At 32.9% G+C, this 16466-nt stretch overlaps 1 protein-coding gene across 2 annotated transcripts; it reads left to right on the top strand.

Annotated features, from left to right (window-relative positions):
- Nucleotides 1–5293: 5293 nt before the first annotated feature.
- LOC116033023 (pectin acetylesterase 12-like) lies at nt 5294–10297 on the top strand. 2 transcript variants are annotated; one of them, XM_031275777.1, is made up of 12 exons: nt 5294–5747; nt 6225–6307; nt 6740–6869; nt 6982–7055; nt 7947–8033; nt 8119–8243; nt 8370–8430; nt 8545–8598; nt 8695–8772; nt 8878–8983; nt 9058–9206; nt 9984–10297. In XM_031275777.1, exons 1-12 carry the CDS (start codon nt 5525–5527, stop codon nt 10089–10091), a joined length of 1278 nt encoding a protein of 425 aa, XP_031131637.1. In that variant the 5' UTR covers nt 5294–5524; the 3' UTR covers nt 10092–10297. The 2 variants fall into 2 exon arrangements, with proteins under 2 accessions (XP_031131637.1, XP_031131638.1); XM_031275778.1 differs by having other exon boundaries at nt 5299–5747; nt 9061–9206.
- Nucleotides 10298–16466: the final 6169 nt, after the last annotated feature.

Here is a 16466-nt window from a genome sequence, read left to right as displayed (position 1 = left end):
TGGGTCATATATCCATCATTGTGTATATAGATCCCAAAATTAAGGGCTCCATCATCGTGTATATAGATCCCAAAATTAAGGGGTTCATGCCTTCATTAAGGGTCATATATCCATAAAATGCACAGTGTACAAAGAAATCATCATATATTCATTTATATGATTAATATATCAAACTGGAAAATCAGGAGCCATTTAAGCTTAAAGGGACATGCAAACTAGAAATTTCACAAAATCACAGTCCATATAACACAATCAAAAGCCATTTAAAGGGACATGCAAACAACAACTTCTAATATATCAAAAAAAATCCAGATTTGTATATTTTTACCCTAATAATTGGTCATAAAATGACCCTTGTATAAATAGTGGGGCAAATCTTCTTTCCCAACCAATGTAGGAGAAAAGCTACATAAGCTTTTTCCTCACCCAAATTCCATCGCAAATGGGTCTACTTTGGGAACCAATTTCTCATTCATCTATTATCTATTTTGAGTGTACAATATATCGATCTTCGTCTAACTACGAAGAACTCGAATTTACATTGACCCGACCCAAATCGAATGTAGACTCCACTTTAAATTGTACCACAAAATGACCGCTTAAAATGTTATTTTAGTGCTATTTTTCCAACGATCATTTCATTTAATTCATTCTAAAGAAGTTAATAAAAAGGTAGTTGATTCTATTTAATTTTATGAAAGAATATAGGGATAAAGTCAGATTCATAGGCTTATAGGCACCTGTAGTATTACCACTTATATATCTTTCACTTATCCATCTGGTATGGGATACCTTCTTGATATATTCTTTCTTTCTGTCGTTAAAGAAGATTAAGGGTATGTTTGGTTGGGTGGAAAATTTTTTTCATGGAAGTTGTTTTTTTTAAAGTGGAGGAAAATATTGTTTTGTGATGTTTGGTTCATGGAATTTATTTTCCATTGGAAAATGAATTCCTCAAATTTGAGGAAAACAAAATCCTTGATTGGACCAAGGATTTTGTTTTCCATGGAGGATGGGAAGAAAAATTGGTATGATTGGACAAATTTACCATTTGTGTTATTTTCTAATTATTATTACTTTTATTAATTTGTAGGGGCATATAGGTCTTTATACACATTATTCCTTACCATTTTAAATCCAACCAAACAACATAATTTATCTTCCCAGCAACTTATTTTCCACCAACCAAACAACATAATTTATTTTCCTGGTAACTACTTTTCCACGGAATTTTACTTCCACTTTCCTTCAAATATTTTCCGCGAACCAAACAAGCCCTAATAGAATAAAGTGTTGATTAGCAAAAAGGAAAAGCCCGTTCTATCTTCATTAAATGTGGGGGGTGATTAGAACCTTAATAAATTTCCCGTTAGGACAAATAACATAGAGACTACAATCAAATTTTATTTTTAAAAAATTAAAATAAAAAAATAAAGTTTTAATTTATGGGGGATGAATAAAATTATTGAAGTAATACAAACAGTCAACAATAGCCTCTACTGAGGTTCGACCACACTCTCATCATCCATGCAAGAGTGTAAATTAGGACACTGGATACTACCAGACCACAAAGTCTTTAGCTAACTACTATAATTATTAATTTGTAAAAGTGTCAATTTCACACCAATATTAATTATATATATTCAATAATTTTCGGTTTTCAAAAAAAAATATATATTCAATAATTTTCACTTTACATTTTGGTTTTATTTTTTGAGATTTTAAAACTTTACTTTGCTCCCAAAAGGGAGACTGTCGCTGGTATTTGCTCCTAAATTTCACTCACGTGACTAATTGAGTTGCTTATGCGAACATTTTAAAACTTTACTTAATTTTATATATAATAATGCTACCTTCCTATCTTGATTTCTCTTTCTTACATGATAATATTTGATTGGTTACTTAGCTTTTATACTTATAGTCCGTTTAGAAACATGAGAGATGTTTTATGCAAAATGATTTTAAAAAAAAATCATTTTTTAGAAATCATTTTCATTTTTTAATGTTTGGCAAAAAGTATAAATTAGAATCACCAAAGACCTTGTGGTCTAGTGGCATTCGGTGTCCCGGTTTACACCCCACATGAATGATGGAAGTGGGTTTGAGCCTCAGTGAACTTGTTTTAAATTATAATATTGAATTATCAATCTTAAAAAGTTGAATTAGAATTATTACAAAGCGCAAAATATTTCTTCCTGCAAACAGTCATTTGCAAATTGTAAAATAAGTGCAGAAAGTGCATATTGGTGCAATAGGGAGTAATTAATGGCAATAATTGCTGACCAATAAAAACATAAAATAAAGATCATTTAAGAGGATAATAAAATAATTACCCCACCGGGCCACCATCGACCGTCGCGAAAACAGACAAACCCTTCATTAGCGCGACCACCGCACGGTTTTTGTGACGAAACAGATTTCGTCCGACAGACAATCCCACCAGGGCCCACCGGAGAGATAAATGCTCGTCAACATGCATCGACGGCATATATTCCATCGGAGCCTGTATTCATCTGAAGGTTCACGTGATTAACGCACATGGATTTAATTTTAATAGGGAGAGTGGAGAGTAATGTTACATATATATATATATATATATATATATATATATATATATATATATATATATATATATATATATATATATATATATATTTTATTTTTTTTTTCTTTAATTCATCTTTTGTGGTGTCATACTATTTTTTTTAGTACTACTGACTCTGTTAGAATGCAGTATCAGTTTATAACTACTTTCTCAATCTATTGAAGTACACAAAGAGTCAATATCGCATCCACTAAGGCTCGAACTCACCCTCTTTCATAGGAGAGTGCAACGGGGTGCCACTGCACCACAAGATTTTGGCTGATGTGATACTATCTAACTGATCACTAAATTTCACTTTTAATTACTTATGAGTACTCAATAAATAAAAATTACATCAAGGGAGAAAAAAAAATAGAGGTTAAGAAGCATTATCTTTACAACAATTACACAATTCTTTCTTCCCAACCAACTATCTAACTAACTATATTTGGCTCTTATATCATATTGTTTGTTACATTTAATTCATAAATCTTATTTTTGTCACATTTAACCCTTTAACTAAATATAGAAAATGGTCAAAATGTATTGCGTTTTTTATTCAAAAGAATACCAGCTTGGATGCATCAATTTTGTAAGGAAGGAAAATGTATAGTTTTGAATAAAAAATTCAACACATTGTTACTTTTTTTGTTTTTTTTTGTTTTTGTTTTTTTTTTTTAATATTAGAAATGTTGAAAAAAGTCAATTATGACAAATGTACATTAATTGTGATAAACATAATAATATTTGAAGGCCAAATATAAAATTTATTAATAGTTATAAAATTAAAAGTAAAATTAATTTTATGGCAGGTAAACAACGCTATTATACTCTATCCGTTCAATTTTATATGTATGTTTCAGTTAACGAGACTTGACTGATGGTATTTAAAATTTAATTTAAAGATTAGAAGTAAAATTCTCTCTCGTAATTCGTAAATATTATAAGCAATTCTAACAACTCTATTTTTAATATTATATTTTTAACAAGTAAAGACGGTTGCCAAAGACCTTGTGGTTAAGCGGCATAGCAGTGGGAGGTCATTGGCTCTTTGTGTTTCAGTAGGTTGAGAATGTATGAAGTGATACTACATTGTACAGAGTCAATAGTATTCAAAAAAAACAAGTAAAGATTATTCATTGTTTTTAATATAAATACTCCGTACTTAATTTACTTGCTCTTTTTTTTTTGCGTTACACTTCCATCCGACAAAGTCACAAAACTAGTTGGTCAACAACAAAACATATTGTACCAAACACATGAAAAATACAAAATCACTTTAAAAAATTCTTATTATTGTTAACCAAACGAAGCCTTTTAATGTTGTTTTAATAATACGATATTTTCGAACATATACCTTTAACCAAATATATACCACTCATTATAACCTACTACTACTCCACATGTTCATTGGACCGAAAGTAAATTTTTAATATTTTAATATAGCTTGAAATATATGTTTAGACTTAAACTTAATTACTATTTATCCCTCAGTCATAATGTAAATTTTCATTTAACCAATTATTTTAAAATATAGAAATTTGGCACAACTTTCACATTTAAAAATAGTAAAGTTAATTTGGAAAAGTTAAGAGACAAATATAAGAAATGTTATTATAATTGAGGATCAAACATGATACTAATTTCATATGTTATAACCATACAAAATTAACATAATACATTATAGAGTGCACCACAACCCACACATATAATCTTTTTTTTTTTTTTTTTTATTGATGAGTGACATAGAATCACAAGAAAGTAAACTAACCAAAGTTGTTCATAGCTGACCAACTCAAACTATGAAAATCAACAAGATCGATTCGCTACGAGTTAAACTTGTAATCCTGCAATCACTAAGTCATTGACCAATTATTATATTATGGACTCTAGTCCAAAAATGATGTGTCTGCCGTTAACGTATTATGTGTCTTGAATTAATAAATTATGTCTTTGTAAATAAGTTGATGGCACATAATATATTAATGTCATACTATATGTTCTTTCAATTTATTTACAAACCATAATCTATTAACTAAAGATACACAATTTATTTAATGACCTAACAAATCAAACCAATTTGATTTGATTGCTCCGCATATAATCCATTCTTCTATGGTATCCATTGGACCATATATGATATACAATTTAATATGGGGGTTGGTGTATGAAATGTGTGTGGCTATCATTGTAGTACATGATATGCACCAAGCTCACTTTATCATCAGATTCTTAACGTGTAACCCTCCCTGTACTCGTGGTATCTATTGAGTGTGGTTACATAAATCCACCTTCTCAAACTCTTTTTTTTTTTTTTTTTTTTTTGATCCCAAGGCGTTCTGAATAGGTCTTAACTGTAAAATATATCTTTTAAGTCTATAACATATTCAAACTAATCAAACGGCCTAATTTAATGATAAAGTGTTGGTCAGATTACTTTTTTCATGGAAAAGAAATTTCGAACACTGAACTTCTCTTAAATGATGAGAGTGTATGATCATTCACGCCAACCACACTGATTACCTTCTCAAACTCTCAGTATCACTAGTCTCTTTGTTTTATATGTACTCCAATAATATATACTCCCTAATTTATATCTTCCATGTTTTTTATAAAAAAAAAATAATAATAATACACACACAGAGAATACGGAGTGTGAAAAACAAAAGTGTTGAAATTACCCGGCAAAAGTGCAAGACACACTCTTTCCAGCTCCTGCTGTTCTCTCCCCAACTCAACACCTCACCCATCTTTAAAAAAATACTACTTTTGAGCAATTTATTGCTGTTAAATTCAAGATTTTTACTATTTATAAACACACTACACTGTACATCTCCCAATATATACACACAGGGAGATTACAGAGACGTGTAAAGGAGTATTTTGTATATTTTTGTTCTTTTTTTCTTTTTCTTTCTTTGTTTTGTCTATTTTCAAGAAATGGGTAGTGAAGGGGAGAGGAGGCTAATGGGGTTGCTGGGGGTGATTTGCATTGGGTTTTTGTTGAGTGTTGCTGTGGAAGGCCGTGAATTTGAGGAGATTTTCTTCAACAAAACGGAGCTGCCATTCTTGCAATCTGTGTACGGCGCCTCCGCCGACACTAATCCTAACCCTGTTTTGGTTCCCCTTACTCTCATTCAAGGAGCTGATGCTAAAGGAGCTGGTATTTTCTTCTTTTCCCATATTTTTTTAGTAAAAATTGCTTCTTTTTTTTTTTTTTTTTTTTGCTTTCTGCAATGGAAATGTTCTTGATATGAGTGTGTGTGTGTGTGTGTGGCTGTGTGCTGTGGTGTTGAATTAGTTACTAATTAACTTTTTTGTGTTGTATATCTGTTTGTATTGTTTTGCTTCTTCAGCAACATTAAATGGGGAATTTTAGATCTGTTAATATGTTAAAAGGGTCAGTTTTTGTAGAGCCAATTGGGGTTTTGTTCATTTAGTTACTTGCTTTTGATGGCTCCATACTGTTACTTTTGGTTAACCTATTCTTGATGCCAAATGGTTTCAAGTTTCTTTGTTTTAACTTAGCTGAATTACCAGAACTTGTGAGCTGAAAACAACAATTTTGTAGTTTAGACAATCTCTGGGTTTCACAGTTCAAATGAGTTGAGTTGAGTTTCCCTGTGGTTTATATCCTCAGTGTGCCTTGATGGGACGTTACCCGGTTATCACATTCATGAGGGGTATGGATCAGGAGCTAACAGTTGGGTCATTCAATTGGAGGTTTGTGCTCGATTTGCTTTCAATAGTGACACTAATCTTCGGTTATAAAAATGCTTTGTGAGGTCTATTAGTTCGCTCTGCAGCCTTTTGTTTATGCATTTTCTCCTGTCATTGTTTGAACCATACTTTGTCTAGCGAAATGGACAGCCACAAAAGACGAGATTTGTTTTCTAATTGGCATCTTGACCGAAGAAATGTTGTACATGATTACAGGAAATGCTAAAGATAAAATAATGTTCACTTAGTAATCGTGGTTATAGTCTTATAGAATTTGAATCTCGTCTAATTTCATAAGCACTTTTAGGTTTTGCATGCTTTCATGATTTAGAGGAGCATAAATGCATAATCATGACTTTATGCCATGAAATTATACAACGCACTGCTGTTTTTCTTTGATTTGGAACCTAAGTTCTGTGAATGAAATTATGGTAGGGTGGTGGATGGTGTAACACCATTAGGTCATGTGTTTACCGCAAAACTACGCGGCGTGGGTCGTCAAAATTCATGGAAAAGAAACTTCCATTTACCGGAATTTTGAGCAATAAGGCTGAGGAGAATCCAGGTTTTTCCCTATAATTGTACACAATAATGTTCAGAAAACTCGTCTCTTTTCAAGTTTCTGAAAATGCCATTTGCCACACTTTTTAAGTTTTTGTTCTGTTTTGTTTTTGCAGATTTTTACAATTGGAATAGAATTAAAGTTCGCTACTGTGATGGTGCATCATTCTCAGGAGATAGCGAAAACCAGGTTTGTATTAGTGCAAATAATTATGTTTCCTTTAGGTTTACTCATGTTGCTCTGCTTTTGGGCTGGAAAAAGTTAGTGGAACGAATTATAGCACTTGGCCTTGAGCTTTGATTTCCTTATTCTACTTTTTGGGTTATTGATTTAAATAAATTTTTGCTTTTTTCTTTTCCCTTCTCTTCCTGAGCGTTGCGTAATCCATCTTCATATCTTCCTTCTACATTTTTTGGTCTTTCCAGTAAGTAGGTCGGGTGATTGGGTAAATTTTTTTTTCTCAGAAACGGGCACGATATTTATCTTTCCATGCTCTATTTTCACGGCTAGACCAATTTCATTATTACTGTAATGAAATATTTTGTCCATAGCCAAAGACCTTGTGGTCTAGTGGCACCCGGTGTCCCGGTTTACACTCCCACATGGATGAGCCTCAGTGGAGGCAACTGTTGACTCTTTGTGCTTCAGTAGGTTGAGAAAGTAGCTATGAACAGATACTACATTGTAACAGAGTCAGTAGTACTCAAAAAAAAATAAAATTTGTCCATATGATAACCAATAGATCTTGACATGATAAAAATCAGTAGGATTTATAAAATGATAACGAATCTGAATTCCTTTCTTCCAATGAAAGGGTTCAAAATAATCATGACCTAAATTTCCGTTCATATGTTCCATCAAAGCCCTGAAATAGCAACGAGTATTTGCTCATAATGTTATTTCTATGCTGAGGTGACATACCTAGTTTCCCAGAGTATGCTTATTATAGCAAATCGAAGACCGGAGAGGAAATTTGTTGTCACGTCACATAGGTCGATTTTCGTGAGTGACGACTATACATAGATGACTTCATTGTTGTTTTTCTGCGTCGATTGAGAAATGTACTGAAACTTTCAACAGGCTGCACAGCTGCAGTTTAGAGGGCAACGAATATATGAAGCAGCAATGGACGAGTTAATGTCAAAGGGAATGCGGAATGCTGAACAGGTAATATTTTCTAACCGTTTTATTTATTATTTATTTATTTAAATTTTAGGTCGATTTGCCCCGTCTCATTACCTTTTTTTTTCAGGCTCTTCTTTCTGGATGCTCTGCCGGTGGTCTTGCTTCAATATTGCACTGTGATGAGTTCCGAAGTTTATTTCCTAGTAGTACTAAAGTGAAGTGCCTGAGTGATGCGGGATTGTTTATGGATGCGTAATTTCCAAACTTTTATGCTTCTGTGAATACCGAAAATCTCGTGTTCTGTTGAAATTAAGATTCAGAATATTGCGTTTTATAATCAATAGTGATGACTAATGACGACCCTTTATGGATTTGCAGAACGGATGTGTCTGGTGGGCATAGCCTTAGGAATATCTTTTCGGGCGTAGTAACTGTCCAGGTATTTTCACAACTTATCCGTTTCTAAGAAGATATAAACTCCTAGCATTCGATTCTAGCATGAGATTTAGATAGAACTGCTCATCGTAATGCCGGTTTTTTGGTCATTTGAAAGGATCTCGTGAAAAACCTGCCAAAAACTTGTACCAACCACCTCGATCCAACCTCAGTGAGTACTTCCTCGTAATTTCGTGTTCTATTATTTCTTTTCGTGTTCTATTATTTCGTTGCTGACACGGTTTTGGACTTCACTTTCCTTTTTCAGTGCTTCTTTCCTCAGAATTTGATCGCAAACATCAACACTCCGCTCTTCATACTCAATGCTGCCTATGATTCATGGCAGGTAATGCACATTAACGTTTTAATTTGATCGATGTTTTATAGGAACTCACACGACTACTAAGCTATTTTAAAATGAAGAGTTGCTAAAAGAATTACCTTATTTCAGGTCCAAGCTAGCTTGGCTCCTCCTTCAGCCGACCCCAATGGCGCTTGGCACGACTGCAAAGCGGACAATCAGAAATGCTCGACGTCACAGATTAAATTTCTGCAAGGTAATCCCGGTAGAGGCTTCTTGAATTTGCATTATGGACTGTAATCTCACTTCAGCTCGTTTTCTCTTCTCTAGCAGGGTTTAGAAACGATATGCTGGACGCTGTAAAGGGGTTTGCAGCTTCTAAACAGACGGGGTTGTTCATAAATTCATGCTTCGCCCACTGCCAGTCCGAGAGGCAGGATACATGGTTCGCTGACGATTCTCCTGTTATCAATAACAAGGTACGCCAAAAAATCTGCTATTCATGGTGAATTCATATGAATTCGGTTTGATGTTAGTCTATAATCCACACCCAAACTTCCTCCATTTAATGTTGTAGTTACACCCGTAACTATGTTGGGTTCTGATTAGCCCATACTAAAGAGGTAAACCAGCTTAGATTGTCCATAGTTGATCCTTTATAGACAGCTCTCATGGAGTCTCAAGTGTTTGACTAACTCGGTTGAGGTTGTCTGTCTTTGTTTGAAAACCATTACTATAGAAGATTGTCCCAAAGCACACAACTATTTGATCTCTTTCCTGGCACCACATTTTAGGAAATGATATTTACCACATGGTTGAAAAAATTGTTAGGTACTCGTCGGGCCGTGTATTTTTTTTTTATTTTTATTTTTTTATTAAAAATTTGTTTAATAGTTATAAACTATATAATACTTTAATAGTTAATACTAAAATATTAAAATATTAACCTAAAAAACATCTAGAGTTTGAATAATTTAGGGTTATTTCGTTCAAAACAATGTCGTTTTGAGTGAAATAACCCGTTTAAAAAAGAAGGGAACGATAGCTAATTGGCCGATTAGGCGGCCTAGTCATTGCTTAAGCAGTCTCGTCGGCGCCTAGGATGCCTAAGCAATCAGTGCCTAGGCAGCTACCTAGCCAACCAACCGCCTAGGCCACCAGTTATGGTGATATGCTAGGCGGCTGGCTAGCGCCTAGCGGCGGGATTTTTGCAACACTGATTTACCATATAATTCATATATTGAAAAAAAATGCAGGCAATTGCACTTGCAGTTGGAGATTGGTATTTTGATCGAGCTAACGTGAAATATATTGACTGCGCATACCCTTGTGACAAAACATGCCACAACTTGGTGTTCAGATGAGCCTTTGCACTTTTTATTTCTTTAATTTATTGGAGTATAATTTTAGCTGAGTTTATGTAAGATAATCTGTGTCAGTAATTTATGGTTCCCATTAATTTACAAAATTTGCAAATGTAAAAGAATTGAGGGATAGAATAATGTGATGATTGTCTTGTTGTAAGCAATTGTTTTTCTTTTGGGTAATAATTTTATATCATTTGAATTAATTGAACTAAATTGTATTTTAGTTATACAAAAAAAAAATTGTATTTTAGTTAATAGTTAATTCAGTTACTAAATAAATTTGTTTTTTTTTGGAAAAAGAGTCAAATAAGTCCTTGAACTTTACCTAAGAAGTTAATTAGACTTTCAAACTTTTTAAAGTAGCAATTAAACTCATCAACATCGTATTTTAGTGTAATGAAGTCCAAAAATCGGTTAGTGACATGCTATCACAGGTTACTAAGGTTTTGGTCAACATTCTGACCAACTTTGACAAAATTTCCGATCAACTTCTACGGTCATCGGTGAATTAACAGAGGAGAAAGCAACCACTGGGTTTCCAAGAAGGTGATCGTCTGGGTTGCCCTCTGAGAAGGTGGCCCAATCACGGTGTCATATTAACATGTTTAAGGGATTTTAAATGAGTTATCATGTCATATCATGTTGCGTAGACACAAAACTTATTAACTAAACTTATTTATCGTTTCAGCTCATTTAAAATTTGTGTTCCTGTTCTTGTTTAGAACTTTAACCTGTTAACCTTAACAGATTGTTCGTGTTTATTTTTATTGTATTCATGTTGTTATTTTGTCAACCTATTAACAAATTTGGTTACTCAAATTGACAAGTCTGGATAATTAGACACTTCCTTTTTTTTTTTGAAGAGATAAGTAGACACTTCTAAACGTTACAACTAATTATTGCCCATTCATAAAAATTCGATTAAAAGGGAAATTATATTTTATATTGTACATGGTGATTTGTGGGTATATTTTGCATTTGATAAAATTATACTCCGTATTATTCTATATTTCATTGGCAAAAGTGTAAAACAATAGTTATACCATGGACCTATCCAATATAATAGGTGCATAAGAAGTGTATTGAATCGATTCTTTTTAATGAATAGATCCGATCGCAACTTCGAATATGGAATTCAAAGGGATCAAAAAGGAAAGGATACTCTCAGTCATAGAACTCTAATGAAATATATGATCAAACAAGACTATGCATATATATACAAATGGTCCAATGGGTACACATTGTAAGGTGGATCCGTACTCGTACTCATGTTCACAATTTCTTGTTTCATTACGGGGTCTTTCTCCGTCCGTTTAACGGTCCGGGTCCACTCACGTTCGCTCCGAGAGGCACAAGAGCTGGCCCAGAGGGAATCGTCACTTGTGGGAATCGAACCCGGGTTCTCCCAAAATTCTTCCCCACAAAGAGAGCTCACTTGTCACTTGAGCTACCCCATTGGGTTAATGTTCTGAACATTTAGCATGTAAATTGTATATTTTGGATCCGAATTCACCTTGTGGACCCGAGTCTACAAAATAATTTGATAGTGTAAAACATATCGTACTACTAACTATATTAGAATGCAATTTATGTTCATAACTACTTTTTCAACCTAATGAAACACAAGAGTCAATATTGACTTCACTAAGGCTCGAACCCACCACCTTTCGTATAAAGGGAAGGGTTTGATGTCACTGAACCACAAGGTCCTTAGCTATTGTACTACTATTATTTTACTAATGTAATATATCAATCGTTATATCGTGGACCAGGGTCCACAATGCACTATGGACCCTGGTCCGAAACGACGTCGTTTTTATGTTAATGGACGCGGACGCGAATGATTCCAGGGAATTCATTATCTATAATACACATAATCCTTACTAGAATACACAGAACTTTTGCCTAGAATACACAGAACGTTTGCCTAAAATACACAGAATATTGACACAAAATACACAGAACTCATCCTCCTAACATTCGAATGCACAAACACATCACAACCTGTGTTAATAACATAAATACACAGAATATTGACACAAAATACACAGAATATTAACACAAAATACACAGAATATTGACACAAAATACACAGAACTCATCCTCCTAAACATTTGAATGCACAAACACATCACAACATGTGTTACTAACATGAATACATAGAACGGTTGCCTAGAATACACAGAATGATTGTCTAGAATACACAAAACGATTACCTAAAATACATAGAACTCATATCCTAACATTTTGGTACAGAGTGCACGATATAAATTGCCGTAATATATACAGAGCTGTCAAATCAAGCTAAACCTATCGAGTTACCCTACCCCACTTAAAATAAGGGTGGGGTAAGCTTTAAATGTTTAGGCCCACCAAAATTGCAAGCTTTGACAAGATGGGCTAGGCGGGCTGTGGGCTTGCCACTTAGTTTATACAACAAAAAAATTGTATAAATAATTTCTAATTTTTTTAAAACTTTATATTAATACTATTAAATTAAAAAAAATACTTGGAACCTTATTAATAATGTCATCTATCTATCTATTTATATTTTTTTTTTTTGAAAATCTATTTAGACTTATTTGTTACTATTGTCTTTAACAAATTATATTATTATTTGTGTAAATTATCTAAAAAATATGTAACTATTAACTTTTAAAAGTAATCTCAATTAAACATAATTTTTTAGGACTTTGGTGGATCGGTCTGTCAAAACTCGCAAGCCTAGGCAAGGTTGGATGGGCTAACCTTTTCATAGCCCGTAATGGCAGGCTTTGACGAGCCTCCTCTGCTGACTTGCTTTAACAGTGCTATATATACAACAATATTAAAATTATGTGGCTAAAAACTATCGCTTCTTCGTCTACCAAGTAGTATCGATTATACGATTAGACATTATCAATTATACATGGACCGCGTAACATCAAACGAACTTTAGATAAAATTTAAGTTGTACAAGATTTTGATTCCATATAGTATAAGATTTTGATATAGATAACACGAGTGTCAGCTCAATTATATGATACGTACTCATTACAGCTGGCTTGAATTTTAATGTTTTCTTTATTAATTAATATAATAAGGCGACAATGAGCTGAGTTTTCCAAACTTCATCTTCTGCTAATCATGCCGCTAATAGTCCATTATTCATATACCCCGGGGCCCAAATAAGTCAAATCTCATGCAATAATTCAAATTAATGTAGACATTACAAGGATGATTGAGGATTGGAAGGAAAATAAATTTTAGATTCTCATCACAGATATTGACATTTATAATGTGAGTAACTCGTGATTTAAGGGAAGTCATATGAATTGAATATAATGACATATTTGGTTAGAGAAAATAGAATTTTTAGGACAGGTGATGAAAAATCAACCAGAGTTGTGTTTATTAATAAAAGGATTAAGATCTACGAGAGTGATGTCGCTCGTGTATACGAATTAAGCTTGTAATATTCAATTTGAAATTCAATTTGCATCCCCTATGTGTAAAAAATACGGTTTAGCAATATATTTCAGACTTGTTATAAAAAGAAAAAAAATTATATAATACTCTGGCTATGTTTGGCAAACCTAGCTGAAAGCTAAAAAGTAGCTGAAAAATGAAAAGGTATAAACTCGAAACTGAAATATGAAGAGCTGTTAAGCTAGTTGTTATGCTTAAAAGTGTTTGGTAAAATTAGCTTTTAGATAAGCTGATAAATGTAAAAAGACTAAAAAGGACATCTTCATACAATTTAAATAGTTATAAATTTAAATATGTTTGTTTATATATTAAAATATAAAATAGTGAAATCAATATATTTTAATAAAATATAAAGTAAGAACATATATTTGAAAACATATAAAGTAAAACAAAATGTTTATAATTAATAAGATTAGTTCATACAAAAATCAATGTTCAAATACAAATGTCAAATTGAAAATACAGCCAAACATATTGAAGAGAAAAAGTCAAAAAGGTTTAGCCAAAAAGGTTTTAATTAGGAAGGGTAATGATGTCATTTCTTTAAAATAATAAGGTTAAAGATGGAAAAAAAGTTAGGAAGCTACTAGCTTATTTTGAAACGTTACCTTAGGTAGCATTCAAAAATAAATTCTTATTTTAAGCTACTAGCTTATTTTAGGAACATTACCAAACAGAACTTATAGCTTTAGACATATAGCTTATTGGTACTAATGTTTTAAATTGGTCTCTAAATTTTTAATTTTCATTAGAGTTTTATTACACAATTCAAAACATTACTTATTATCTCTTAACGTGAAGGTGTAACTATTAATACAAAAATAAAATTTCACCTTTGTGTCCTTAGACATTAGCTAGTTTTGTTGATGAATGTAGTTGGGGTTGCATTGTGAATGGGCATGAGATTTACTGGGGAGTATAGTATAGTATAGTAGATGCAGAGAGTTGTACGGCCAAATGAAGTGGTACTTGAGGTACACACTCCCCACCACCACTATTCCCCTATGGCCTGCCAGCCAGCAATGGCTATGGCGCTGCCCAAAGGACAAATTATACCCTTTTTTCTCTTCCTTTGCTTCCTACTTCTCTTCCATCGTCTTCTCCACTTTTTCTTCACTTGCTACGATGACCTTCGGTTTAAAATAGTATCAGTGATGCAATTAAATCACAAGGTACTTAACAGTGATGCCAAAGACCTTGTGGTTTAGTGGCACCTGGTTGCACCCCATATGGGAAGGGGTGGGTTCAAGCCTCAGTGGAGGCGATATTGGCTCTTTGTGCTTCATTTGGTTGAGAAAATATATATGAACATATATTACATTGTAATAGAGTCAATAGTACTCAAGAAAAAAAAAACACTTTACAATTTAAGTTAAAACTCATTAGAGCAATAACCCTATTTGTAGTTTTTGCGGGGTTTTTCAAAAATAAAAACTCGAGGGTGATTTTTGTATTAATGAGTGCGAGGTTTCCGACTAGTTTTTTCTCTGCAAGTTTAAAACTTTTGTGGGCCCATTGGAGAAAGAAAAATCAAGAAAAGGTTGTGCATATGCGCACCTACTAGGCGCGTTATGATAATTTTTTTTGAAAGTATGATAATTTTTTATTCTTGTTTTTCTTTTGTCAATTTTCTTTGATATGAGAATTAAAATTGGAATAAGAATCAAATACTTGGTAATTGTAATGGATTTTGGTTTCATGTTTGGTAGTAAGTTGGAATTGGAATGGTTATCAATATTGTTGTTTAGTTATGTATGACTCTATAATTGGAATAAATGTTCTAAAAATATAAAAACAAAAAATTAAAGACATCTAAAGCACAAATACAAACAAAAAAATCAAAACAAAAGTCTAAAAGCACTAATCCTATGTATCGATCAAAGACAATGAAATGAGGAGGACAATGCTAATAAATTAATGAAATCGTACCTAATTTAAATTAGGTAATGAGTTTTTAAATTATAGAGGTAATCAAATTATATACATGTATTTTAAAAAGTTGTCAACCAAAAATGTGTATGACTTTATTCCCGTACATTGTATCTAACCCCATGAACTAAATACACCTTAATAGCCAAACACCTTGTGCTCAAATGACATGTAGTGACTCTCTCATATGGAAAGTCATGAAATCGAGTCTCAGTGGAGACGATATTAACTCTTTGTGCTTCAACAGGTTGAGAAAGTATAGATGAACAGATACTACAATGTATCGTATTTTAAAAAAAATACACCCTAATATTTCTTAATCAAAATGATGAAATTTCTTCACATACATATACAACTCAAGTAACACATAACTTATGGCCTGTTTGGTTGGATTAGTTTGGGGGGAATTGCAATTCAGTGAATTTCCAAACTACAGTGTTTGGTTGGAGGGAATTGCAATTCCCTCCAAATGTTGAATTGCAATTCATGGAGTATCCCCCATGAATTGCAATTCGGTGGAGAGGAGGGACAATTTGTTGGTGTAAAGACAATTTTGCCCCTCCTCCCATACCCTTTGTCTTTTTTCTTCTTTTTTTTTTTAAAATTTTAATTTTGAACGAATTATTATTATTTTTTTTTTGAAAGAACTATTATTATTATTAATTTTTTTGAAAGAATTACTACTACTACTGCTGCTGCTCTGCATATCAAACATTTTAATTTCAATTTTTATTTCATTCATTGAATTGCAATTCCACCGAATTACATTTCTTTTCCCCCTTTAATTCCCCCTTCCAACCAAACGCGCTGTTAATGCTTGTTTGACGGGCTAAGCTAGTGGCTTAGTAAATCCATTAGACAAACGAGGTAGCTGGATTTGGGCTTAGTAGAAACAATCTGGAACAATTGGTCGGTCGACCAAGTGAAATTACAATCATTATTGTGTGGACCATACTATTAAATAATGCACATTTA

This window comes from Ipomoea triloba, chromosome 10 (assembly GCF_003576645.1).
Source record: "Ipomoea triloba cultivar NCNSP0323 chromosome 10, ASM357664v1".
Lineage (NCBI taxonomy): Eukaryota > Viridiplantae > Streptophyta > Magnoliopsida > Solanales > Convolvulaceae > Ipomoea > Ipomoea triloba.
Note: the sequence above shows the minus strand (reverse complement) of the source record. Positions and strands in the feature narration are given on the sequence as shown.

Coding starts and splice junctions, on each gene's coding strand:
- LOC116033023 (XM_031275777.1), top strand. CDS start 5,525: ATGGGTAGTGAAGGGGAGAGGAGGCTAATGGGGTTGCTGGGGGTGATT. Junction 6,870..6,981: donor TAAGGCTGAGGAGAATCCAG/GTTTTTCCCTAT, acceptor TTGTTTTTGCAG/ATTTTTACAATTGGAATAGA. Junction 8,773..8,877: donor CTGCCTATGATTCATGGCAG/GTAATGCACATT, acceptor ACCTTATTTCAG/GTCCAAGCTAGCTTGGCTCC.